This window comes from Xiphias gladius, chromosome 23 (genome assembly GCF_016859285.1).
Source record: "Xiphias gladius isolate SHS-SW01 ecotype Sanya breed wild chromosome 23, ASM1685928v1, whole genome shotgun sequence".
Taxonomy (NCBI): Eukaryota; Metazoa; Chordata; class Actinopteri; order Istiophoriformes; family Xiphiidae; genus Xiphias; species Xiphias gladius.
Window position 1 is genome coordinate 23005328 of NC_053422.1, and position 26064 is coordinate 23031391.

The 26064-nt window shown below is 40.7% G+C and overlaps 2 protein-coding genes across 5 annotated transcripts; both read left to right on the top strand.

Moving 5' to 3' along the window:
- The first annotated feature begins 839 nt into the window (after positions 1–839).
- smad5 (SMAD family member 5) lies at positions 840–12836 on the top strand. Of its 4 annotated transcripts, XM_040119750.1 has the most exons (8): positions 840–1841; positions 2163–2313; positions 5264–6216; positions 7996–8286; positions 9554–9661; positions 11000–11221; positions 11338–11594; positions 11721–12836. In XM_040119750.1, exons 3-8 carry the CDS (start codon positions 5814–5816, stop codon positions 11862–11864), a joined length of 1425 nt encoding a protein of 474 aa, XP_039975684.1. In that variant the 5' UTR covers positions 840–1841; positions 2163–2313; positions 5264–5813; the 3' UTR covers positions 11865–12836. The 4 variants fall into 4 exon arrangements, with proteins under 4 accessions (XP_039975684.1, XP_039975685.1, XP_039975686.1 ...); XM_040119751.1 differs by lacking the exon at positions 2163–2313; XM_040119752.1 differs by lacking the exon at positions 2163–2313 and having other exon boundaries at positions 840–1765.
- Positions 12837–15491: 2655 nt separating this feature from the next.
- On the top strand, positions 15492–25567 carry syvn1 (synovial apoptosis inhibitor 1, synoviolin). Its single transcript, XM_040120507.1, has 16 exons — positions 15492–15674; positions 17916–18067; positions 18219–18311; positions 18460–18612; positions 19151–19199; positions 19640–19743; positions 20311–20437; positions 20564–20663; positions 20945–21010; positions 21343–21459; positions 21707–21864; positions 22552–22698; positions 23130–23276; positions 23780–23963; positions 24278–24390; positions 24490–25567. The coding sequence occupies exons 2-16, from the start codon at positions 17936–17938 to the stop codon at positions 24690–24692; spliced, it is 1893 nt and encodes a 630-aa protein (XP_039976441.1). The 5' UTR covers positions 15492–15674; positions 17916–17935; the 3' UTR covers positions 24693–25567.
- The last annotated feature ends 497 nt before the right edge of the window (positions 25568–26064 follow it).

The following is a 26064-nucleotide window of genomic DNA, read 5'->3' on the forward strand; positions in this document are numbered from 1 at the left end:
AATCACACGGCAGCACGACATTTGGCAGTTGTTACACAAACAGTTACTATAAGTCGTTTTTGTTAGATAAGGACAAAATATGTATCCATGTAACTACAATCACTCATTTGTCCCTTGAAAATCTCACTGGAAGGGAGTTTGTCACAGAACTACAGTGTGCACATAAGGGTGGATTTTAGGGGGCTATCTTGTCTTTCCAAGGTTGCACCAATAGAGACTGTATGGCTTTACTTCATTTTTAGCTTGGACGTCTTTGTGAATAAAAGTTGTCTTTGCATATTACCGTTGTCATGGCATATTTTTCTTTACAAGAGATAAGGTTGTGGCAGTGGTAACTTGTTTTTGTACATAAATGAGTGAAATATTTGATTCTCTGTACCATGGTTTGGGTTTTCTATGACAAACTTTGCGTAAGGAAACGGGAGAATATCTATGTGCAATTTCCAGAACTGGCTCACTGCCGCTATGTCACTGTTCATTGTGAATATTTAATTAGATTAATGTAAACTCAAAGCTGCACTGCGGCAACACTGTGGCATTTGAGTTTACACAGCCTCTAGTGTTTATTTGCAAAATAAAAAATAGCATCTAATCAATTCCTCCGCTGGTCATAGGTGAACACATCATTCATGTCAACATTCAAAGGTTTCTTTAATGTGGAGAGAAACGGAAAAAAGATTTGGAAGATTTAAAAGAAAATGGGGCAGACCGTTTTTAGACTAGAGGCAGGTATGTAAAGGTTTCCTTCTCCACATGGCAAGGACCCAATCCTGACCTGGTGTGAGTGTGACTATGGGGTTAATTGACGCCTGGTTCCCATTGCCAACCTGGAATAAGCACATTTGCCAGTGAAGGATTCCTCTTCTTCATGAAGACAATATATTGATGATTCCTTACAAGCTCTGATTTTTCTTGTGGCATTCAGCATTTTGAGGCTTGTTTGATGGCATTGAATCCAGACCCAAAATAAACTATTACTTAAGTCATATGTAGTTTTTCCGGTGATACTAAATAGCAAGGATCTGACACAGCCTGATGGCTTCAGGCTTCAGATTTTGTGTATCCAACTTTTTTGTCGGCCGAATAGAGTTCATCGACCTTCTAACAAAAACACGATGATGTATGATGAAAGCTTCACCAGGCACCGCTCCTACACAGGTTTGGGAAACATGGAAAAGTTGTGAGAATAAAACGTTGGAGGATGTTCAGTGCTGGATTTAAACAAGAGTACATGCTGTATGTGTGTTTTTTTTAGCACTTTGCATTTGACAAACTACATGATCTTACTTGGTAAGGAGATATTTTTTTTCATTTGCACTAAAGAGTAACAGATTATTTTCACATTTTACTCTTAAGGCAGTACCTACAAGGCAGGAAACGCATTCAATTGCTGGAATTTGTCTTTTTCTGTTTGGCCACCATATGGTATGTATGGTAAATATACCATAATTGGCCAAAACTGAGCCTAGTTTGCCCGCTAGTGGTTGAACGTGGACGCTGCGTTTCATCTGGACTCTGAAGACTGAACGAAGGATCCGCACTCCCAACATTATCCTGCCAGACAGTAACAGTTCGCCTACGGAAATGGGTGTGGATTCGTAATTATTAGTTTGATTAATTGAAGTCAAACGAATTAACAACGCGGGGACAATTGGAGTCTCGAACAACTGGCTACAAAGGACAACAATACACAACAAACCGCAGCGCTCCAGACTGAGTGGAGCCAGCAACTTGTGAGACGTTCCAGAGCCGCAGCACGACCACCGTAAGACTTCCAACTTCATACACTGAAACATCAGAAACTGTTCAAGAAGACCAGGGACCGGGGTTCTGTGTTACAGGTTCGGCTCTTCTCCTTAACTTTGAAGTTTACGACGGTGATAATCTAGCTGTAACTGTCAAACATGGACAAAGTTTGTTCATTCGGAACATTTTCTGATCTATGCGCAAGAGGAGCGAATGAATGTTTCGGGAAGTTAGCCACTGAAAGTGCTGCTTTTGGGAACAGAATATAAAATAGTGGTTAGAGCTAACGTATCGTAGTATTTGTTTTATTTTTTTTATTTTTTAGTAAATAAATAGTGAAATCCTTCTAAGCTGTAACACCAAAGCGAGCACTAGTTTGTCAGTACAGCGGACTGATATGCACTCCGCCTTTCCAGGCTACTTGTCTCCAGGACCTGGAGGACATGGCATGGGGAAGCGGAGGGAAGAAGCGTTGCAAAACGAGAGAAAATCTTTAAGAAAGTACGAACTGTAGCCCAAACGTTCACAAGAAAACACGACACCATGGTTTGCGTGCATTGTTAAAAGGTATGTGACTAAACGTCTGTTCAATTAAAAGAGTAGAAGTGAACTTGAGTGAGCTACATCAGTAGGGTACGCTGGGCAGAGGCTCGCCACTCTCCCTCGGAGGGCTGGGCTAACAGCTAGCATAGCTTAGCTTCTGTAGTGAGAAGTTCAAAAAGTTTCTGGAATGGAGGAAGGAGAGGAAGGGTGAAGTTACTCAGGCTAACCGTTGAGAGGTAGAAAACTCTGGCTCACGACGTTACATTTTAAAGAGCAAACAATGTCTTAAAACGTCAAACTCCTAATCTAAATAGTGATAGTTGCTTTAAGATGTCTGACTATAACTTAAAACTAAACAAGTTTTACTCTGTGAACATTAGCTAATCTAGTTAGCAAATTCTCGGCGTTACTTACGTTAGCCTGCTACATACCAGGGTCATCTTATGCCACTGAACTAATGTTTTCTATTATAACTCTGTGGTACAGTTAAATTATAGCATCAGTAATGGCTATTTTAACTACTGCTTGGGGATTTGTGTAACGTTAGATGCGTCTTTCTGAATCCCTTTTCTCTCTTTCTCTGGGTGGGGGTGCCTACTACTTAGCGAATCGTTCTTCCATATTGTCTGTCCCTTGCACTTCATACTTGTCAAGGATTTCAAACAGATTTCACACAGTAAAGCGAAGTATTTTTGTTGAGTTTTTCCAGTGTTACATGTTTTTTTGCAGACCCTATTAAGACGAGAATGATGGCATTATACATCGCTGTTAGTCAGAAGAGACTAATCTGTGGTAAATGACCACTTTATGCAGGCCAGTATAACAGCGAATTCGGAACGATTTTCATTGTTTACCACCTCCAGGTGGCTTCTTTTCCAGTTCGTATGGAGTGGTTTGGGTTTTAGAAAGAGCTTCAGTGGACTATTGATCTTGGCATTAGTTCTTCAGTTGGAAGCTGTGCCTTGAACTGTTAAACCATTAGAAAATTTTACATGGAAAATTAAAAAAAAAAAGAAAAAAAAAGCCTCTCTTGGGGACAAAGACCAAGGCAGTGGTCATACAATTTGTCAATTTTGGGAAATATTGGGACTGCATTTTTCAATGTCTGCATTTTTCTGTCATCCATATGCTCAGGATTTCAGAAGGAGCCACTGACAATTGTTGTAAGACTGACCAAAAATCATCTTTAATCATGGCTACAGTTAATCTAAACACAGACCTATTAGTGTGAACTCTAATCAGTTTGTAGAGAGCGATCAGCCTTATCGAACGGATTAGTCATTGAGATTTAAATCAGCTTTTGCTTTAGTTGTCCATTCAGGCAAGTTATAGCTACCACGTGTTGATCAAACAATGTTTCTCAATGATTAGGGCAGCTCAGACCTGTCCTTAAGTTGAAATCTGTTACTTGTCATTGCTCACCCAACAGTGAACTGATGAATCACTGCTGATCCAGTCTAAAAGAGGCCTAGTTGAATATGGGTCTCTGACTGGGAAGGCTATGTGGAAATAACTACAGAAACACTCTGGTCACTATTCGAAAAGAAAAAACTTTGAACATTTATGAGCTGATAATTTTTTGTGTATGCCTGCATGTCCTACTTTAGGTAACCTTCTGCTTTCACATGTGTATATAGAACAATGAGCAGTTGGAGTGGGTGCAGTGCTGTTAGACAGCTGTGTACTGGAAGGGAGGGATGGGATGAGGGAGGAAGCAGCTCTTTGTGGTCACATCCTTTTCAACGAGGGCAGGTTTCACAAGCCCCCAAACAGCTGCTGCTGCAGACTACATGGGTGACTGTTTTCTTGTGGGGGCTGCATGATATAGATTCAAATGTCATATATCACAGCATGGTTTCTCTCATACATGCAGTTGCACATTAGGATTAGTGTTTAGGTTTAAAGCACTAAGTATCAATGTAGTAGTAGGTGGAAACAGTACTTTTTAAGGGACAATAAATGGAGACATCTTGATGCAATACTAATTAATTTTTAAAGTGATGATTCATTAATTCAGTTTTGTGACTCGTGGTTGAGCATTGCAGTAGTGGCTGATGGGTGCTTTTACCCATAATGCACATCATATCAATAATATCTTATAATAAATAAGAGAACCCAAGGTTCTTAAAATATTTCTGTATTCATGTTTTTTTTTTCTTTCTAACTTTAAATTTTAATTAAGGTCAGATTAGTAATTTTATTTTCCTCGTCTGTTGGCAGACAAACAGGCAGTAGGTTGCCTCCTTTGCCACTTTGCCATGACCATATTTAGAAACAACTATAATTATTGAATTAATAGAACCAGGTTTCAAACAAAAGAAGTAAATGTTGTTTCAGCCCATAGTTAGAACATAGTTAAAGAGTAACTTATACATCCTAAATATCCAAAATATGAAACAATTTATGAATTGATTAATACCTTTTTTTTCCCATTCCCATCCCTAGTAGCTTGAGAAGGGGGGGTGTAACAGTTAATTCCCTTTTAATTCACTTATCAATCACAGTGGTATGTTTGAAACTATATATTCCACATTTTGACACTACAGCATTTCATATTACTGAATCCATAATGTTATCCTTTTACATGCTGTTTGGTAGGCCAGCTTGCCAGCTTCACATGTTGGTTGGGCCATTTGTTTGGCTGTAAATGTCCTGTGCTTTGTCTTTTCATATGCATGATTGTCTGCAAGTTCTACATACAACGCCTATCAGATAATTGAGTCATCTTGGTTTCAGTACGACTGAAGCCTTTATGGAAATTACGTTTCGGATCAAAAGAGGGACAAAGGGCTTCTTTGATCTTCCTGTTGATTAAGAATGGTGTAGGTCACATGTTGTGACATGCTTTTTAAAATACATTTGAGTTTATTGTTATTTCAAAATGTTGGGAATGCTTGCTTGTTGATCTCTATATGTAATGCCAAACAAATCAGTGTGTTGATTACATGTATCTGCTCTCTTTTCTGTTTTGCAGGTAGCTTGCAGAGTAATAGATCGACTGTATTGGTTTGAGAGGGCCGCCTGGAGAGGAGCTGCGGGTTGTTGGATGAGAAGTGGTCAGTACTTTATTTCTAAGCCTGTCAGCTTGCACCAGTGAGACCTGCTGCAGCGTGTCACTTCAACAGAGGTCCTGATCTCAGCTCCTGCAGCCTGCACCCCCTCCCTCCATCCGTGGTGGTGGTGACCCAGCTCCGGACAGCTTGCTGCAGGGCCCTTCCTGAGCAGCAGCAGCTGCGTCCTGCTTGCTGACTCCCCTCCCTCCCCTGCTTCCTGTCCTTGGTCAGACAAGGCTAAAGCCTCCTCTCCCCTACCCCACCCCTCATCTCTGTCAGCCTCTCATACTCTCACACACTTAGATTCACACACTCAAGTGCTTTCTTTTGTTGACTACACACTAACACACTGGTTAAGGCTACTAGCAGTCTTTGGAGATCATCAGCAGGGGACTTTTAGACCCCTCTATCCCCTTGGAGTGACCATCCACCTCCGGGTTCCTGCCTGTTACTTACACTACAGCCTCAAGTATGACATCTATGTCCAGTCTCTTCTCCTTCACGAGCCCAGCAGTCAAACGCCTGCTTGGCTGGAAGCAGGGAGACGAGGAGGAGAAATGGGCAGAGAAGGCAGTGGATGCGCTTGTGAAAAAGCTGAAGAAGAAGAAAGGTGCCATGGAGGACCTGGAGAAAGCCCTGAGCTGCCCAGGACAGCCAAGCAAGTGTGTTACCATTCCAAGATCACTGGATGGTAGGCTACAGGTCTCCCACAGGAAAGGTCTGCCTCATGTCATCTACTGCCGGGTGTGGCGCTGGCCTGACCTCCAGTCCCACCACGAGCTCAAACCCCTGGAGGTGTGCGAGTACCCGTTTGGCTCCAAACAAAAGGAAGTCTGCATCAACCCATATCACTACAAGCGAGTGGAGAGTCCTGGTAGGTACTTGTGCTGTCGGGGTGCATAATATTTGTTATATTAGAAGTTAAATGTAAAAGTTACTTGTCTACTTCATCCTATCTAAAAAAAATTATATTCAATTTAAAGCTTCTGATATGTAATGTAAATGGCTTGATTGTTCCTGTTTACACAGCCCTTTTTAAAATTTGCTTCCTAAAACTTCAAATTTTTTTATTTTATTTTTTAAAATAGTTCTGTAAGGCAATGTCACCAGTTTGAATGTACCAAATCTGTGGATTTGTAATGTCTGTAACACATACAACTGAAAAACAGCATTAGTGTTTTTTTTTGTTTGTTTGTTTGTTTGTTTGGTTTGGTTTGGTTTGGTTTGTTTTTGATGACTAGATAGCGGGAAATACAAGAAAGATTAGACCAGAAGGGAGCTCTGCGCATCCCGTAGCTAGAGCCCCGAGTAAACTGTGGAGCTGGTAAACAAATCCACAAAGGTCAGGAGGCTTTCATCACACGGGCCTGTTCCACCCGCCCCCTCCATTTCACAGAAAATCAATATCACTAGCTCTTTTGGAGTCTTATTGGATTATATGCCTCAGGCACTCTAAATGGGGTGTGGCATCAGAGAGTGGCTTACTAAATGCATAAACCACTCAGACTAAACTCCCCAGCACTTTCTCATCACTACCCCCCCCCCCCCTTCTGTCACTCACACACCAGAACGCATACACTTATGGATGACCCTGGGGGGTGGCAGCCTCTCTGACACGAAACTGATTTGGCATTGCCTGTATTGACCGGTTCAAGGATATGTATCACATGTTGGTCAGGAGAGACTGCACGTCATGTCATTTAAAGCGACGCTGGGTAGTTTTGGAGGGGCAGCCTTGGAAGCGTGGCGATTAGAGTCAGTTAGTAGATGAAATTCAAGGCTGGGGAAACGCACTCTATCCTTCTGACAAAGTTGAAAATAAAAATAAATACAGATGACCTCTGTGTTTATATCATCACCAAGGTCTGAAGTGCTTTTGAGAAATCCAGGATTGTTGGTGTTAAGCAGTGCTTTGTATTTTGTGTTAAACTGTTGCAAGACATAGGTTGGGATTGTATGTGTAATTTTTTTGTTTCAACAGTAACAGTTCTTTGTTTTGTTAAAGATATTGGCTGTATATAAAAATTGCCTCAGAGTTAGATCATAATTTTGTTAAAAACCAACATATTAAACAAGCTACAAGAATAAGTAACTCATTAACTTAATAAATATGGTGACGTTTGCCCTACAATGATTTAAGTGTTCGTAAATATTACAGCTAAATAACTGATGACTAGTTTGACAGTTGCTAAAGCATTAAAGTCATTTATCAAGCCAAAATACCAAACACACTCTGATATCAGCTTCTCCACTGTGAGGGTTTGCTGTTTTATATCATTATGTATTTGGTTAATTGTGACATGGTTTTTTTTTTCACTGGTTTGATTAATCAAGAAAATAATCCGCAACCCTTGTTTGTAACATCTTCTGTGAGCACTACGGTTACTTTTTCAAGAGCATGCCCATCAAGGGCTTCTCTTTTGTATTGGCTGCATTTCCTGATTAAAAATGGAAAGGATACATTATTAACAAGGAAAAGCATTTAAGCAAAATAAAGGCCATAACTCAAATAGGTTTTCTGGTTAGAAGTGTGTGTGATGGGCATTGCCTCCTTGTTTTTCTAAATAATACTAAAATACTTTTTTTTTTTTTTTTTTAAATTAATTATCAACAAACCAATTAATTTTCCTCCCCTGCCTTCTTTATCATCCAGTGCTCCCTCCTGTCCTGGTACCGCGTCACAGCGAATTCAACCCACAGCACAGCTTGCTGGTACAGTTCCGCAACCTCACCCACAACGAGCCACACATGCCCCTGAACGCCACCTTTCCAGAGTCCTTCCAGCAGCCTCACAGTGGGGGCGGCAGCAGCAGCAGTGGAGGAGGTGGAGGCAGCTCATTTCCCATCTCTCCCAACTCTCCTTATCCTCCTTCTCCAGCCAGCAGTGGTACTTATCCAAACTCTCCTGCCAGCTCGGGGCCCTCCAGTCCATTCCAGCTCCCAGGTACGCTGAATACACTCATGTACCTGACCCTGGGAAAGATGCCAAACTATTGTGTTTTTCTGGATTGTTGCTGTCTTGTAGCCAACAAGAAGCTAACTGTTGATACACAATGGTCTCTGGCATTTCTGTTTTTAAAATTGTGTAACATATGGAAAAAGTGTTTACAATTAGGTGACAGAAGAATTTAACCAAAGTTGAGGTGAACCCAGTTTTGAAATTAAATCATTTACAACACTTCCAGTCTAAAGAAATTTTGGCTTCAATAAATTGAAGCATTAACTTAGCGAATACTTTACTACAATATCATATAGTTTCATCTTTATCCTTATAGTTTAAACATATTTATGCTGCACGTCATCACTATGCAATCAAAAATGTTTCAAGCTTCTTCACAGTACTCTAACAAGGTCAAGTTATTATATTTATCCAAATCAAGCTACATCCCTAAATGAGAACAAAGGAAATGCCAGCTAAGCAGTGTCCACCAGAGCCAGGACTGCTGGCTGCTGTCAAGGCTAACTCAGTGGACCAGTCTCACTGGTACTGACTGGAGACAGAACAGATATATTCACATAAAGCACTATCATTTAGCCAAGACATTCCTTTCTGTCCTTTCCAATAGTCTTGATATATTGGAGAAATGTGGATGTTACTCCTGGTTTGTGTGTGTGTGTGTGTGTGTGTGTGTGTGTGTGTGTGTGTGTGTGTGTGTGTGTGTGTGTGTGTGTGTGTGTGTGTGTGTGTGTGTGTGTGTGTGTGTGTGTGTGTGTGTGTGTGTGTGTGTTTTTGTGTGTTTTTGTGTGTGTGTCTGGTGACTAGTGCTCCATTCTGCTCTAGTCCAGATCTGCTGACGCATCCGGTGGCTGCAGGCAGTCAGGCAGAAAAAGTTTTTAATGGCAATTTAGGATTTGAGCTTATTTGTGTTGATAAGCCCTGATCATCATTGTCTACACTCACTGGCAGCATAATTGTCGAAATTTCCTCACTGCAATCTGAGTGGGGGTTTTCTGCATTGTTTTTTCCTGTGTGCCTCAGTGTGGACTTGAAAAGCTCTTATTGCATCTCTGTCGGGAATGTGTTAGCATGTGGCTTAACAAGTGAGGGATATGTGTAATCTGACACCATTTCCGGGGTACAGATCCTGTGATGATTGTTGGAGTCAAGGGGTGTGTGTGTGTGTGTGTGTTTGTGTGAGAGAGAGAGAGAGACCATTTGCCAGCACCAACAACTGGTGTCATTCTCACTAACTGCTCTCTTAATGTCTCAGCTGACACCCCACCCCCAGCCTACATGCCCCCTGATGAGCAGCTGGGCCAGGAGAGCCAGTCCATGGAAACAAGCAGCAGCCTGGTGCCGCAGAACATGGCCAGAGGAGGTGAGGAGTGCGCACATTTAGAGTATAACACTATGCAAAAAAAAAAAAAAAAATGGAGTTCCCAACAGTGAAAGGATGAAATACCTGCCAGAAAGTCCAGTTTGAAGGCTTATCAAAATCCAGGGCAATGGACAGCAGATCATACTCATTTGATGCAAGATTCAACTACTCTGGAAAGTAGCAGCAATAATTTCTTCTCCTTCTTGACGTATTTGTGTGCTTGCAACTGAATGTCCTCTACTACCACATGACAGTGCATTGCTGCAAAAGTAGAGCAGCAGCTCTTTTCGCTTGACTGCCCTGTTTCCTTTTTGTTTGTTTGTTTGTTTTTTCATTCAATGAAGTGGTCGCATTGAAATGAACGAGGGAGGTCCGTGTTAGTCCGACTAGTGCTCATATTTTTGCCCCCAATCCGAGGCCTTTAATGTTGAATATTTACCATTTTCATGGACATTTATTTGTAATTTCATGTCCCTCCCCAAGTTTCAGTTACAGCCCCTATTACCTTTTGGGTTGTTCTGATAATTGAACAAGAAGTTATTTTTTTGAACAGATGTTGATGTGTGTTATGGTGAATCTTAAAAAAATTAACATTATAGTTGTTTGATTTCATCAGCTCAAATGTTATTTGGCAGTTCTGAAGCACAGAAAACCATTACCACCAACACACAGCTAATTCAGAAGCATGTCTTTTTACAAAGGAAAAAGAACTGAAAAGCTTTTTGGAGATCCTGCTAGCAAAATGGACTTTTATAACATAAACTAGTAAGCTTTTGGTAGGCTGCCTGTTTTATGACTGATTTGATATGTAAAAGGCTGGGAAATGTAATTTAATTCAATTAGAACCACCTACCGTAATTTTGCACTGTATTGAAGTACTTTCCATAACAATGAGTGCCGTTAATGAGCCGCTTCGCTCTCGTGTAATATATTCATCCAGTTTCACCTCGATAGTCAATGAATCCTGTCCTAGTGGTCTCAACAAAGCTTTATAAGTGTATATGGCATACTGTATGATTTTATATTAAGTTGTTATATACAGTTGTTAGAACTGGGAAGAATTTCTATTCTTGTGATGGTGGGAACTGTATCAATGTGTGCACTAGTTATAGGGACATAGTGAGAGTTTTATATACAGCAGTGGAACTGCTCACAGTCCCACACTGCGTAAATCCATTCTGTGTAACTAAAAATATACTGCTTTTGTAAGAAGCATCTTAATCAATGTCTTATGCCCTGTACAAGATTTTTTTTTTTTTTTTTTTTTTCTGTGTGAAGATGTCATAGCAAAGTTTATGACTCACCTGTTTTTATCTGACCTGGTGTGCAACTTCCCAGATGTGCAACCAGTGGAGTATGAGGAGCCAAGCCACTGGTGCTCTATTGTCTACTATGAACTGAACAATCGTGTAGGTGAGGCTTACCATGCCTCCTCAACCAGCGTACTTGTGGATGGTTTCACTGACCCTTCAAACAACAAGAACCGCTTCTGCCTCGGACTGCTGTCCAACGTCAACCGCAACTCAACAATCGAAAACACCCGCCGACACATTGGCAAAGGTATCTCTAACACTGAAACACAGCACGAGCGGCAGATTGATTGAGATAGACATTTTGTTTTTGCAAAGTTGTGGTTTGAATGTCCTGACCATCAATTGTCGGTTTCTGCTATCCAGGAGTGCACCTGTACTATGTGGGAGGGGAGGTGTACGCAGAGTGTCTCAGTGACACCAGCATTTTTGTTCAGAGCCGTAACTGTAATTACCATCACGGCTTCCACCCCACCACTGTCTGCAAGATCCCCAGTGGATGTAGCCTCAAGATTTTCAACAACCAGGAGTTTGCTCAGCTTCTGGCCCAGTCAGTCAACCATGGCTTTGAGGCTGTCTATGAGCTTACCAAGATGTGTACCATTAGGATGAGCTTTGTCAAGGTAAGGGCTTCATGGAATAAGTAGAAGACAGGCAGGAACAGTTAACATGTGTCATTTCTTTTAACAAGAGGCAAACATCAGCATCATTAGTTTCATTGTTGTGTAATTTGTTCTGCCTCCTCTCAGGGCTGGGGAGCTGAGTATCACCGACAGGATGTCACCAGCACCCCCTGCTGGATCGAGGTGCATCTGCATGGGCCCCTCCAGTGGCTGGACAAGGTGCTAACACAAATGGGTTCACCCCTCAACCCAATCTCCTCTGTGTCCTAATGATGGATTCGTGGGAGTTTGGGAAACCCTTTTTACTCCCCTACCCCCCACGCCCATAAATCAGTGATTTATAATTTAAGGTGGTCTTAATGGCTGAACTGTTTACACTTACTTTGGGAAGGGATATTGAACTCTGGCTGGAAATTTAACAACAGCAGCAGCAGCCAGAATCCAGTTGTTCCAGTTGTTGAAACTGAGTAAGGTTACAAGCAAATACCTGGAGAAAGAGAGGAATAAGGAATACCCAAGTGGCAGTAACGACATGGACACACTACTGCTTGACAATGCTACAACACCCGCAAGAATTAAGGGCTCCATTGTCAAGCTTGAAACTGTCAAATGTTCATTTTTGCATCGTTTTTTTTTTTTTTTTTTTTTCTTCCTCAAATGATTTTATTTCTCTTTTATGTGTAGTTTTTAATGAAGCAGAACTGTTTCACTACTCTGCCTTATGTCCGACAGACAAATTGGAATTTTACTGAACACTTTCTTACATTGTTGTCTCCGTGTCAGATATTTACAATTAAGATATAGACACAATTATGTTTACCATTAGGCTCAGATATAACAAATGCTTTCTTTTTATAGTCTCTACTGCTAGAAATGAACACTGAGCTACTGCCTTTTAAGAAAGTTATGTATGCCAGCCTGATAGTTTTTGATATGGGAGATCAATCACTGAACAAGTTTAACACGCCATAAGCTAACAGTGTGAATGTTACATCTATTGCAATAGAAGTAGTCATTTATGATATAATCAGACAATGGACATCATCATTATTACTGAATCTTGTTTGTACTCGCAAGTTAAAGTAAGAGTGACTGTATTTTCCATACTCACTGTATTAACAATATTGTGCACTCATGGATATTGTGGAGGCATATTAAATTTTGGCGTGGGTACCAAGGCATTATGTTGATAGATAATTGACTTCATTAGCTCAATGAAATAAACAGGTTATTTGGTAAAAATGGTTCCTTAATTTTTCTGTTCTTCTATCAGCTCTTTGATATTTTAGTAATACTTGGCAAGATGCAAACAAGCAGTAAATTCATTTTAATATATACAGTTGGGTTCGTAAGTATTTGGACAGTGACACAATTTTCTCAATTTTGCCTTCGTTCACCACCTCGATAAATTCAAAATGAAGCCATCAAGATGTGATTGATGTGTAGACTTTCTGCTTTAATTTGAGGGGTTTAACAAAAATATCACATTAACCATTTAGGAATTACAGCCATTTTACACATAGTGCCTCATTTTCAGAGGCTCAAAAGTAATTGGACAATTGACTGACAGTTTCATGGCCAGGTGTGGCCTGTTCCCTCTTTATTTCAGGACAAATTAAGCAGATAAAAGGTCTGGAGTTGATTCTAAGTCTTGAATTTTTATGTGGTAGCTGTTCATGGGAACTCTCCATTTGCTGTCCAAAGACGGGTTGATGCAAATGAAGGAGGCTGTCATTAGGCTGAAAAAAAACAATTGGTAGATTCTTAAAAAGAAGGAATGGCAAGCTCAGCAACACCAAAAGGCCCGGAAGACCATGGATGATATCTAAAGTGGATGATCACAGACTTCTTTCCTTGGTGAAGAACAACCCTTCACAACATCTAGTCAGGTCACAAACATTCTTGAGGAGGCAGGCGTAACATTGTCAAAGTCTACAATCAAGAGACGCCTTCATGAAGGTAAATACAGAGGGTTTACCACAAGGTGCAAACCACTGGTAAGACTCAGCAACAGAGATTCGGATTAGACTGCGCCAGAAAACATCTATAAAAACCTGCTCAGTTCTGGAACAAGATTCTTTGGACAGAGGGAACCAAGATTAACTTGGACCAGAATGATGGGAAGAGAAGTATGGAGAAGGAAAGGAACAGCTCATGATCCAAAGCAAACCACATCATCTGTCAAACATGGTGGAGGCAATGTTATGGCATGGGCATGTATGGCTGCCAATGGAACTGGGTCACTGGTGTTTATTGATGATGTGACTTCTGATAGAAGAAGCAGGATGAATTCTGAAGTGTACAGGGCTATAATATCTGCTCAGTCAGCCAAATGCTGCAAAAGTGATAGGACGGTGCTTCACAGTACAGATGGATAATGACCCAAAACATACTGCGAAAGCAACTCAAGAGCTTCTCAAGACAAAGAAATGGAATATTCTTCAATGGCCAAGTCGGTCACCTGACCTTAACCTAGTTGAGCATGCTTTTAATTAAAACTGAGGGCAGAAAGACCCACAAACGAGCAGCAACTGAAGGCAGCTGCAGTAAAGGCCCGGCAAAGCATCTCAAGGGAGGAAACTCATGATTTGGTGATGTCCATGGGTTCCAGACTTCAGGCAGTCAATGACTGCAAAGGATTTTCATCCAAGTATTAAAAATAATCCTGATACTTTTAATTATAATTATTTTGTTTGTCCAATTACTTTTGAGCCTCTGAAAACAAGGGACTATGTATAAAAATGGCTGTAATTACCTAAACAGTTAATGTGATATTTTTGTTAAACCCCTTGAATTAAAACAGAAAGTCTACACTTCAATCACATCTTGATGGCTTCATTTCGAATCCATCATGGTGGTGTGCAGAGGCAAAGCTAGGAAAAATGTGTCACTGTCCAAATACTTATGGAACTAACTATACATGAACAGTGTGGAAATGTGTTGAATCATGATGTATCTACAGTAATAATTATACCAGGCATGTATACCGATGTAAACAGTGATTTTCTATGTAACGAAAGGCTGAGGATAGATTTCCAACACATCAACACCCATTTTCTCCACTGAACACTGGTCTACTTAGGATTGTACTTGTTTAAATAGCTGGATTTAGATGCAAGCTGTTATAAATGCAATCCAAAAACACTGATCAAAGCTCTAAAATGTATTGATATCCCCATTGCAAACCCATAAAAAGCACCACAGCAAACAAGGACAACAACAGTGACTTTTAATGCCTTCACATTCTGTAATAAACTGGTTCGTCTTAGAATAGAAAACCGAAACTGTGAACCGGCAAAGGTGGAGTAATCATATGGATGTAACATCATCATCAATTTAAGAATAAGTCTAACTGAATGATGCCTTAATTCTTCATTTACATAACTGATTAAATTCTTTTTTATTATTTTGAAGGTCGACAAGAGCAAATCTCTCACGTTTTTTGGAATAAATAGAAAATGTCCGAAATAATTTTCAAAAAATATATTCTATAGCCACTTTTCTAGACTGATTTGCGGGCAGATTTTGCCTTTTGATATTTAAATCGATACCAATTATGTTCTGTCTCAGCATTATCACCGCTCTGACACACAGTAGAGTGTAATGTCACGCAGAGCCAGCCAGACAACTTTCTATTGGTCCACGTTGGTATTTACCGTAAACCTCCGAAAAGGTGCATCTCCTAACATTTACAAATTCAATACAACAAACTACATTTACAAATACTACTTGGAAAATTAGCGATTAACCGCAAGTATTGAGTCTTCGCTAAAAAATTTAAGACAAAGTCTCTTTCTAGCTGCTTTTTACATCAACTAAGTGACAGAAAAACGGGATCGGTGATGCGTGAAATTGCTCTTGCGTCATTTTACCTTGGCGGCCGGATGTGAGGTGGCTCCCAAGGAGCAAGCCAAAGATAAACACGTAGCCAGACAACAGGGGCGAGAGTAATGAATACTATTGAGAGGCTGCTGTGAAACCATCGAAATGGAGTAGCTTGTAAGAACATAGAGATTCCAGCAGGCAAGGAGGCGTCCCTTAAATTAACCAAGGAGCAAGTCTTCAGCAGACATCGAGTCGGTAAGTCCCGCAGAGTGCTGGGAGCTGTAACGTTACCAGCTAGCCAGCTACCGTTAGCTAACACCAGCTAACTAAGCTAATTACCCGCCTCTGACAGTTAGGTAGTCTATGGAGTAAAGCAACGTTACTAATACAAACCAACAGCCTCGCAGTCAGCTTTTTGAGACGCATGCGGCGAGCCTACGTTTGCAAGGTTAAGTTTCTCCCTTTCTTGGAAAGCTGTCACAAGGTTAGTTGGATTTCTACCATTTTTTTTTCTCAGTGAGCTGAGAGAGTTAGCTCTTCATCAGGAAGATAAATGTTGGTGTTTACTTCAACATACGCGTAAATTAGCTAGTCTATTATGATGCTTCCAATATGAGATATGTTGCACAGGAGACAGTGATGCGGCAGCTGCAGCAGTGGGAGTGTACACAATGTTAATCCAAGAGTACTTTGCTGCTTAGGTTCTTTGAAGCAGAAAATATAATCAAGCAATTTCAATTTTAACATTTTTCCGTCATTGATGTGTTATACACAGTGTTTTGTTGTCTGGTCTGACCATTTAAAAAACACTAACCACATTCACCTGGTGCTCCAGCTTTGACTTTTAGATGTTTATTTCAATTTAATGCTGTATCCATTGTAGCATGTCATACATGAGTTATTTTAGGAGAAGTATAAACAGAATATCGTACAAAATTATGCTTTACCTTGAAGTTTTTTATTTGTAGTAAGTATTTTGACTCGGGATCCAGTCTCAAACTCAGCACTTGAGTTCACCTGGCAGGTTAACATGTTTTCTCACCAGATGTTACTCAAAAAGCCCTAAAGCCTTTCTGTTCATTTACTGTGTGTAGTTAACACTTGAAAAAAACTGTGGTTAATGTACACCCTTGGAGAAAATCTTTACACTGTTATTTTTTTGAAATACAACACAAGACATGACAAGAGAGAAATCTTCTTTCGGACTGCATTGTTTCCATTGGGTCTATTCTTGAAAATTCTAGTTTGCATGACTGAGGTTTCTGCATTTCCAGTCAGAATTACAGTAGTGTCGCTTGACATATGAGATATGATGATACATCAACTAAGCAACGTAGGTTTGGTCATGGGCCGAACAGGGTAATTTTTGAAGATGCCAAATGGTGTTGGTGAGATGCACATTTCTCCAGGTTTTTCAAGAGTCAGTACTGTTTGAGATTTCTTCTGTTTAACAAAGATATCAAGAGACCAATCTGTTGTATTGATCTAGATGTCATTATCAGTTTATTGGACCATTTTTGTTTAAAGTTTATTGTGCTACTATACAAAATTACTGGATATTGGTACACAAAGGGCCTTCTTGATTACAAAATGGAACTAAAAACTGAAAACTAGTAATTGGAAACTGTATATAAAGATATATCTGGTATTTATATCTGGATAATTTTTCAGAAATGGCCGAACTGATGTTTCCTGGTTTTTTTGTTTGAATGCTTTTACAGCAGTTAATAGTAGTTAATAATAACCTAATGTTGAGATAGCAGTAACATGAATGGTAACAGAAGGAACTTAAGCCATTAAGCTGTGATTGGATTCTAAACATGTGATAACCCTGAAATGTATTTTTCAGTTCCTTTGTGTTGCCTTTCTGCACTTTCTGACAAAATCTGTGGGAGAGAAGGGCATTGTCAGCACATTACACTTCCAAAAATACATAGAAGAACAGACACAAATCATCCGTGTTGCAGCATCCTGATGCTACATTGTAATAATTATTTTTTTTTAAATTAAACCAGGTAGGTGATTTAATTACCTTTTTATTATACACATCCTAGTGCACTGACATTGTTTAGATAATCCAGGTCGTAGAAAGTTGGGTGAGAAATTACATGAGGTTGGATGGTTTGTCATAGGCTCCCTCTCATTACATGGCCGAGGAGGCAAAAACAAAACCGGCCGATATAATGCTTCATGGCTCTAGAAATTGGACATTAATGGTTTGGTCATTTTCCTGACTGTTGGTGAGCTCTGTGTGGTATTTCATGCAATGGAAAAACACATTGGGTGGCTTTTTTTTCTGTATTTCTCCACAAGGTTTGCAGAAGAAGGATCTCTTAATGGATGACTTAACACAGCAGAGACATCACACAAAAAATATTTCTTTCCAGCAAAGCGCCAAATCCTTTATTTGCATGTTGCTCTGCTACAGTAGTCAGCTTTCACATGCTACATCCTTCTTCTCCTTCTTGTCTCCCTTCATCTGTTTCCGCTCCACAGTATCTGTAGTCGAGTCCAAAATGGTGCGAGCAGCCTTGGTGACTGCCACCAGTCTGGCACTGACTGGGGCTGTGGTGGCACACGCCTATTTCCTCAAACACCAGTTCTACCCGACGGTGGTCTACCTCACCAAGAGCAGCCCCAGCATGGCGGTAAGACCAGTGCTAAAGTCAAATCTTGGTTTAAATGATTTGAATATTTTACACACATTAATATCTTTAAATCGGACAATATTTCCCCAAAGGCCATATCAGGGACACTGTGACAAATCAGCTTTTCGTGTCTGGTTGCTTCTGGTATCAGGTGTTATACATTCAGGCCTTTGTGCTGGTGTTTCTGCTGGGAAAGTTCATGAGGAAGGTCTTTTTTGGACAGCTAAGGGCTGCAGAAATGGAGGTAGAGTTCTGTTTATACTTATTACTCACTTGATCCATTGTAACACACATTCACTTTTGTATTTAATGCACGATCCGAGTTGTAAATGACAGTAATGAATCCAGTCAGACGTTATTTTCTGTGCATTGTCATCCACCTCTACCATCAGCACCTCATCGAGCGCTCCTGGTACGCAGTGACAGAGACGTGCCTGGCATTCACTGTTTTTAGGGATGACTTCTCCCCTCGCTTTGTCGCCCTCTTCACCCTCCTGCTCTTCCTTAAGTGCTTCCACTGGCTGGCTGAGGACCGGGTGGACTTTGTGAGTGATGATAGAGAAACTACTTTCTTGTCTTACACAGTACACTGTATACTTCCTCCACTGTATCTGTATACAGTACATTGTTTAAAGGTAGAAAGGAAACATGGGGTAAAGGAAGGGGCAGATGGTGTGTGGCTATTGCTGCATACCACAGTTGAACAAACATTGTTGTGTGACATTTTGCAGCTGATAATTCAGTTACAGAGTGTGTGAGTGTAAAGGGCCCTGACTGTGCTTTGAATTGGAAGAGTTTCAGCTAAAACTATTTGAGCAAGAGAAAAGCATTGCTGGATTGGTGAGGATGTTGTAAGTGGAGAAGTTTTACCAAACTGCCTCTACTAGACAGCAGTCATTAGCAAAATATCAAGAAAACGGGAACATATTACAGGTTTCTGTGCTTCTGTAGTAGGGAATCATTGATCCAGTTATCATTCAGAATCACAGAATCAATCACACAGTAATTGAATAGACATATGTGACTTTGTGTGCTTTGAGTAACATTTTAATGATGTTTATTTTAATATTTTTTTTGTGTTAGATGGAACGGAGTCCTAACATCTCCTGGGTCTTTCACCTGAGAGTATTATGTAAGTACATGTTATCAGCCACGTCTGATGTCGTTCTTCCCACCCCCCTGTGTTGGCATTTCGTACTTTTTAACTTTCACTTCCCTTTTGTTTTCTCTTTCATTCCCATTGATTGTACTCATGAAACAAGTCTTACAGCTAAATGGAACTGTATGCAAATCATTCTGTTTGCACACGAGGCCAGGTGCGCCGCTGTTTAATGGAGCCCCACAGCATTAGAACGATATTAACAGACCAGAAGACCGATAGTAGCACAAATAAAAGGGGCCCTTTGATTACATACAACTTACTGTACTGAAATTCAGGACAGCTGTTTATGTTGGGCAAATACAAAGGTACTTTTTTCTGCATCTCTATGGAGCTTCTAGATGTACAGTAGGTACTGCAACCCCTCACAAAAGTGTTATTCAGTGGGTTTTTTTTTTTTTTTAATCCTGCAGCTCTCATGGGACTGCTGGGTGTCCTGGACTTCATGTTTGTCAACCATGCCTGTCACAGCATCATTACCAGAGGAGCCTCAGTACAGCTTGTTTTTGGATTTGAGGTTTGTCATACTTGATTGGAGTTGAACTGAAGCTCTGTTTTTAACTGTAAACAAAATGCTTATTTAATCCATCTTTGGCCATTTGAAAAGCTTAATCCCTCCTTCATTTGTGGCTGGCTGATTCTTTGATTTCTGTCATTTTGCTACGGGTTTCACTCTCCCTCAACTTTTGTTCATGTTCACATCAGGTTACTGAATTGGCATGTGCCACAGGAATAGTAAACTGACTGACCAAATGAAAAAAAATCAAGCTCACTATTATTCCCATTGAATATTATTGTAAGAGCCCAAGAATGTCAGACCAGTCATAAATTTTTATCCAATACCTCTAGTAGTCTGAGTTCAAAGTTTGAGACCGCCAGAGGAATTAAAGGACGTTTAACAGGGGAAGTGCCTTCTACTTAAATACTTAAAGATGTTAAATCTTTTTGATTTGCCACATTACTTGCCTGAATTCTTTTCATACTTCAGTCTTGTGTCCTTACATGGTTTCACTTGCTAATATGCATACACAATGTTGTAAGATCCTCTTTTAAATAAGGTTTCTCCCCTCTATGTGCTCGTCAGTATGCCATCCTGCTGACTATGGTGCTGACAACCTTCATCAAGTACGTCCTGCACACGGTTGACCTTCAGAGTGAGAATCCCTGGGACAACAAGGCCGTCTACATGCTCTATACTGAGCTCTTCACAGGTACTGTCTTCAACTGTCGTTCAAACTGTGAAGCTGTTTTCCTCCCGACAGCCATAACCTGCATGTGAAGTAAAAGATGGAATGGTGTCAGCCTCATTCAAATGATGTGTGATGTTTTTATTCCAGGTTTCATCAAAGTGCTCCTGTACATTGCTTTCATGACCATCATGATAAAGGTCCACACCTTCCCCCTGTTTGCCATTCGCCCCATGTATCTGGCTATGAGGTCAGCAGCTTTATTGCCTCTGTGCTTGTGTCAGAAGGTTTCATATGCTTTTGTTACTTCCACCAGTGTAATTTCTACTGTTAAATAACAGGGTTTCCTCACAGATCTGAACACACATTGAGCATTTCCAAATCTTGATGATGGTGTTTCATATTTTTAAGCTATATTTCCATACTTGATAGGTTTATTGGAGTAGATTAGTGTTTTTCATCAAAAATAAATATTTTGATTTCATATTTATGGCATGCTTTAGGTTTTGTGTTGTTCTGTTACCCTACCAGGCAATTCAAGAAAGCTGTAACAGATGCTATAATGTCTCGGAGAGCCATCCGCAACATGAATACACTGTGAGTAAATTTAAACCTTTCACGATACATCGTATTGCATTTGTGAAAATACTTTTTTCTCAGTGCGTCTTTATTAATTTACATATCACTTTGTTGGATAAGTTCTCATTTAATGACGAGGACTATAGCCTACATGCAAATTAATGCTCTTAAGTACATCAGTATATTTTAATGTGTACACGTTTTGTTTGGTTAGTTAGTTTTTCCTGTCTGTAAGCTCAACTTTCAGGGCGGTAGTTTAATATTTAGTCAGTTATATTTGCAAACCTTGTCTAAAAAGTTGTCAGGCTAGAATTGCTGGTCACTTCTTTTGTCCTTTTTGCCGTGTTCAGATACCCTGATGCTACTCCTGAAGATTTGCAGGCTTCTGACAACGTTTGTATCATCTGTCGAGAGGAAATGGTCACTGGAGCCAAGAAACTACCTTGTAATCACATTTTCCACTCCAGGTAAATCATTTGGTAAAGAGTCTAACTCAACAGGAAAGATTGTACACTGCAAACAAACAAAACAACTTGGATGTCAGAAGTGGTCCGCATTTCTCAATTTGAACTATCAAAACTGGAAATGAGTATATGTCGCAAATTAAGGATGACTTAAAACAAGAGCTTTTGGTATTGTAATGTGTTAAAGGTTGCTAATTGTTCCAGTAGTATTTTAAAATAATGTTGTGTTACCCTTCTTTCCTCTCCAAAGCTGCTTGCGCTCCTGGTTCCAGAGGCAGCAGACCTGTCCTACCTGTCGCATGGACGTCCTCCGAGCTTCTAATAACAATCAGACTCCTGCCCCAGCCCAGGCGCCGGCCCCTGCTCCAGCAGCCCCTCCCAATGCCCCTGCAGCCCCACCTGCTAATGGTAATGGTCAAAACCAGTACACATGAACACAACCCCATGTTCCTGCTGCTGTCAGCACTATATAAAGCCAGCCTACACCCAAATCATTAGAAGTGGAGAACGTCTGTCATGTGATTGCCGTGAGCTGTAAAACAGCTACTGTGCAAGAGTAAACCAGATCAGGAACATTCCTTTAAAACAACTTATGCAGTACTGCCTATTCCAATACCTGAGAGTAATATTTCCCCCGGGTACATTTAGCTTTTTTTGGAAACATAATGTACCTTCATTGCTATTGCTACCAGGACCTTTTAACTTAGAAGAACATTTCCAATTATGAGCTTAAAGCCACTTTGTGTCGAATTCTTAGTGACTATAATATCTTTCATATTATTCAGATGTCATAAGTTTATGGTTGTAGAAAAATGAGACAATCCTGGTGAAAAATGATGCAGTCTTTGGGCTGCTTTCAGCCCAAAGACTGCATCATGTGACTTTTTACACGATACTATTCTCGGGCGCCAGAGTCTGACATCTTTAAATTCTGCACATAATGGCTTTAAGTTTTGAGTAACTAGTCCAGAGTCGAACTAGTCTTGCTGGTAATATTGACCTCTGCGCAGAGAATGTTTTATTATGTTTAAAAGCGGCCACTGGCAAATATTTTGAACCTTTTTAAGGATCTCTTTTGTTCCCTTTCCTCTCCAGTGGCTCCAGGCATGTTACCAGGCTTTCCTCCTGGCATCTTCCCTTTCTGGGGTCCCTTCCCTGCAGTGCCTCCCCCTGCTCCAGCAGCTGCAGCTCCCGGTGCTACTGATGCTCCACGAAGCAGCGCAGAAGCTACACAGGCAGCTGGTAAGGATACAGCATACTCCCTCATTAATTGTGTACAATAAAGATCACCAAATCATTACGACTCTGTGAATGTAAAATAGAGGGCTTGTCCCAGGCTCATCATACTACCATTTACTGATTTGTAATGTGACAGCATTGGCAGCTCAGTGTGTGCATTTTGTGTGATTATCAAGCCTAAGACTCATGTAGATCATCCTGTTTTGAGTTCTGTTACATCCCTTAGTGACCCAGATGCATCATGTATTATTACAGTGGGTTAACTGACATAACATTGTAACACCACAAACCCACTGTCCGATAGACTGTGGACTCACAAATGGAAATAATTATTGATAATTGTAATTGTATTGATTTGATTGAATTTTTTTTCCTACTCCGTGAAGACTTTGCATTTATCCAGGTCATCAAAGTGCTGTCTGTGTTTCCATCAGGTACCAGTCAGCCCACATCGTCTACTGTGGACACGTCTACAGCAGCAGCTGCTCCAGGAGCAGCAATCCCAGGCTTCCCCTTCTCTTTCCCTCCTCCTCCCTTCCCCACTGCACCGTGGCTGCCCATGCCACCCCCCCCTCCCTTTGGTAAGCACAAATACTCAGTGCTGCCTAGCAAACTAAAATGAATGTACGCTTAGTGACTTGACACTCTGTTGTCAAAAGATGATTTGTTGCAGAAAGGAACCATAAAGAGAGGGAAGTAAGAAGGTGGACTGATCACTCAGTTAGCTTCTTCCACCCTGTTGGTCCTAGCAAGATGGTTGTCATGTCTGCAAGAATGAGAAATATAAGAAATATCCAGTTTTAGCTGTATGCGGATGAGTCATAATGATGTCTTAATTCTTCTGTCAGCCTTTGTTTAAGGAAGTGCTGAGCATTACCATAGAAACATAATATCCTTTCACACGGTGTCCAAGTATGACACTTTCTGCTGAGTTTGTATCCAGTCAAACAATCATGAATGACTCTTAACTCTTGATGCTCAGTCTCACTGAGCACTTAAAACCAGTGAACACTTCCCTGCAACCTCAGTTTACATTTCAACTCCATATCAACTCCAGTCAAGTTTATGTTATCTTCTCCTCCAGTCTCGTCGATGCCTCCCCCTCCTCCATCTCTGTCCCGGCTGTCCGAGGAGGAGCTGAGGGAGCTGGAGGCAGAAGGCCGGCAGGGTCTCGAGGCCAGACTCCAGTGTCTCCAAAACATTCACACCCTGCTGGACGCCGCCATGCTCAACATCCACCACTACCTCAGCACCGTCGCCACACTCACGTAACTGAACCTCACTGATTCTTTTAATTGAATCAAACTAAAATCATTAAACTCATGCTGTTGTATTTTTTTGTATTAATACTTTCACCACATCAGTTCTTCAGAGTTAATGGAACGTGTCAAGCTTTTCATTAACTTAATACTTTTTTCTGTATAGATTTAAATTAGAAAGTACGAACAAGTGGTCACATTGTCTGGGGGAATTAAATCTCAAGCAAAGACATGGAAAATTGCTCTTGTGTCTCATTTTCTCCAGAAAATGTAATTTTCAGTTGAATGCTTCATTGTCCTTTCACTGCTGTTTTCTTCCACAGTCCTCGGGCTGAGGGCAGCACTGGAGAAGCCAGTGGGACAAACCATACTGCTTCATCCCCTGCGGCTGGTAGTAGCACAGAGACTCCCAGCCAGGAGACGGACTCTCCCAGCTGTAAGTAAACTTACAGTACAAATCAACTACGCAGACGGCCGAGACAATTGAAACAAACCCTGGTTTGGACCCTGATTTGAATTTTTTTGACTTCTGCAGTTGATAAAGTGACTGGTGCTACAGTCTCCTCCCAGCCCGCTGACTCCACCTCTACCGCCTCAGACACGGAAAGAAAAGAGCAGGATGAAGGAGTGGCGGAGGACGAGGATGGAGAACCGAACACGGCCGAGCTGAGGCGCCGTCGCCTTCGTAAGCTGGAATCGGCAACATCGTCGTCATCACCCCCCCCTCCAGACAACTGATCCATGTGTTCTGACTCGGACATATCGCTCTGGACCAATAGGAACTCTGAGCTGACTGATCTTTGCGTTGGTTCCTCATTGCCTCTCTTCCTCGTTGCTCTTGCCTTCCACAGGCTGAGGTTTCTAACTGTGTCGAGCTGCACTCAGGCTACCGGGAGACGCAGTGATCTTTACCACTTATCTGGACTGTGTCAGAAAGCAATAGCGAGACTTTTTTTTTTTTTTTTTTTTTTTTCTCCCCCGTCACCTTTCTCCTCGCAGAATGACTACTGCAATAAAAGTACTGCCGGTGTTTGTAAGTTTAATCAGGTAGAAGAGGAATTCTCATTTAAAACCCCAGATATTTAGTCTATGTGAGAGAGATGGTATTTGGATTCGTGTGTGCTAGTTTTACTGTCGGTCACATCTTTGCCTGCACTTTGATTTTTGTTTCATTCAGCTTTCTTCGGTATACAGGTGGTTCCATTCACCACATCAACATGTTACACAGAACTTGGATCAGTGTCACATCCAGTGAATTCAAATCAAGGGAACTTAATCGTTTACTTTGGCTTTTTTTTTCCTTCAACATGCATCATTCTTCTGTTTCCTGGTTTCTCCATGTTGAGGCGTTGTAACATACTGATTTATTTGAATGTGTACATACTGTATAAAGAGTTTTAATAGGATGATCTGTACATAATGCAGAATAAACTGTTTGACTGCAATGACAGTGGCACAACACACGTTAGTTTGTATGTTCACAAACCGCTACCATAGAAGTGGAGTGTGTTGAAATAAAGCTCATAAAGTGTTGGCACTTTTCTGCAAGCTCTCTGTTACAGCATTTAAATGTTGCCATTGAATTAAAGATTGGGATAAATTCTTACTATCACGCACTACATACAAATCTTCTTTTTAGGTTAGTTTTTGTTTTTTGTTTTTTTTAAAATATGGAATTCAGTTTGTTTTTTTTGCTTGTCAGTCAAAAACTGTTGCTGTGTCTTTTTTTTTTTGTGTCCCAAATCCATACATGACCAGAACTGTTAAGAAAAGCTCAGATCCAAAACAAGACAAGCCAGCAGCCTTGACCCTGTGCTTTGCAGTGTGGAAAAAAAAACTGCATTATTTTGAAAGGTATTTACATTATTCGAACATCCAAATTAATACACGATAGAGCAAAAAAGGGAAAACTGTGGTACACCTTAATTTTAAAGCGTCTGCACGTAAAGCAACAGACCAAAATGCACAATGTTCAGTGAAATGTAAACGCTTGGCTTACCCTCGATAAACCATGTTTTGTTGACTTTGAAAATTCAATTCTTGATCTTGGAAATAGCAGTTGTCAAAACAATCCCACCACAAGGTCCATTTAGTAGCCTTTCTGGAGTTT

Excerpts from the sequence above, each read along its gene's own strand:
- smad5 (XM_040119750.1), top strand. The coding sequence starts at position 5,814 with ATGACATCTATGTCCAGTCTCTTCTCCTTCACGAGCCCAGCAGTCAAA. Across the intron at positions 6,217-7,995 it reads CAAGCGAGTGGAGAGTCCTG|TGCTCCCTCCTGTCCTGGTA; the intron begins GTAGGTACTTGT and ends TTTATCATCCAG. Across the intron at positions 9,662-10,999 it reads GCAGAACATGGCCAGAGGAG|ATGTGCAACCAGTGGAGTAT; the intron begins GTGAGGAGTGCG and ends GCAACTTCCCAG.
- syvn1 (XM_040120507.1), top strand. The coding sequence starts at position 17,936 with ATGGTGCGAGCAGCCTTGGTGACTGCCACCAGTCTGGCACTGACTGGG. Across the intron at positions 18,312-18,459 it reads TAAGGGCTGCAGAAATGGAG|CACCTCATCGAGCGCTCCTG; the intron begins GTAGAGTTCTGT and ends CTCTACCATCAG. Across the intron at positions 19,744-20,310 it reads AGCTTGTTTTTGGATTTGAG|TATGCCATCCTGCTGACTAT; the intron begins GTTTGTCATACT and ends TGTGCTCGTCAG.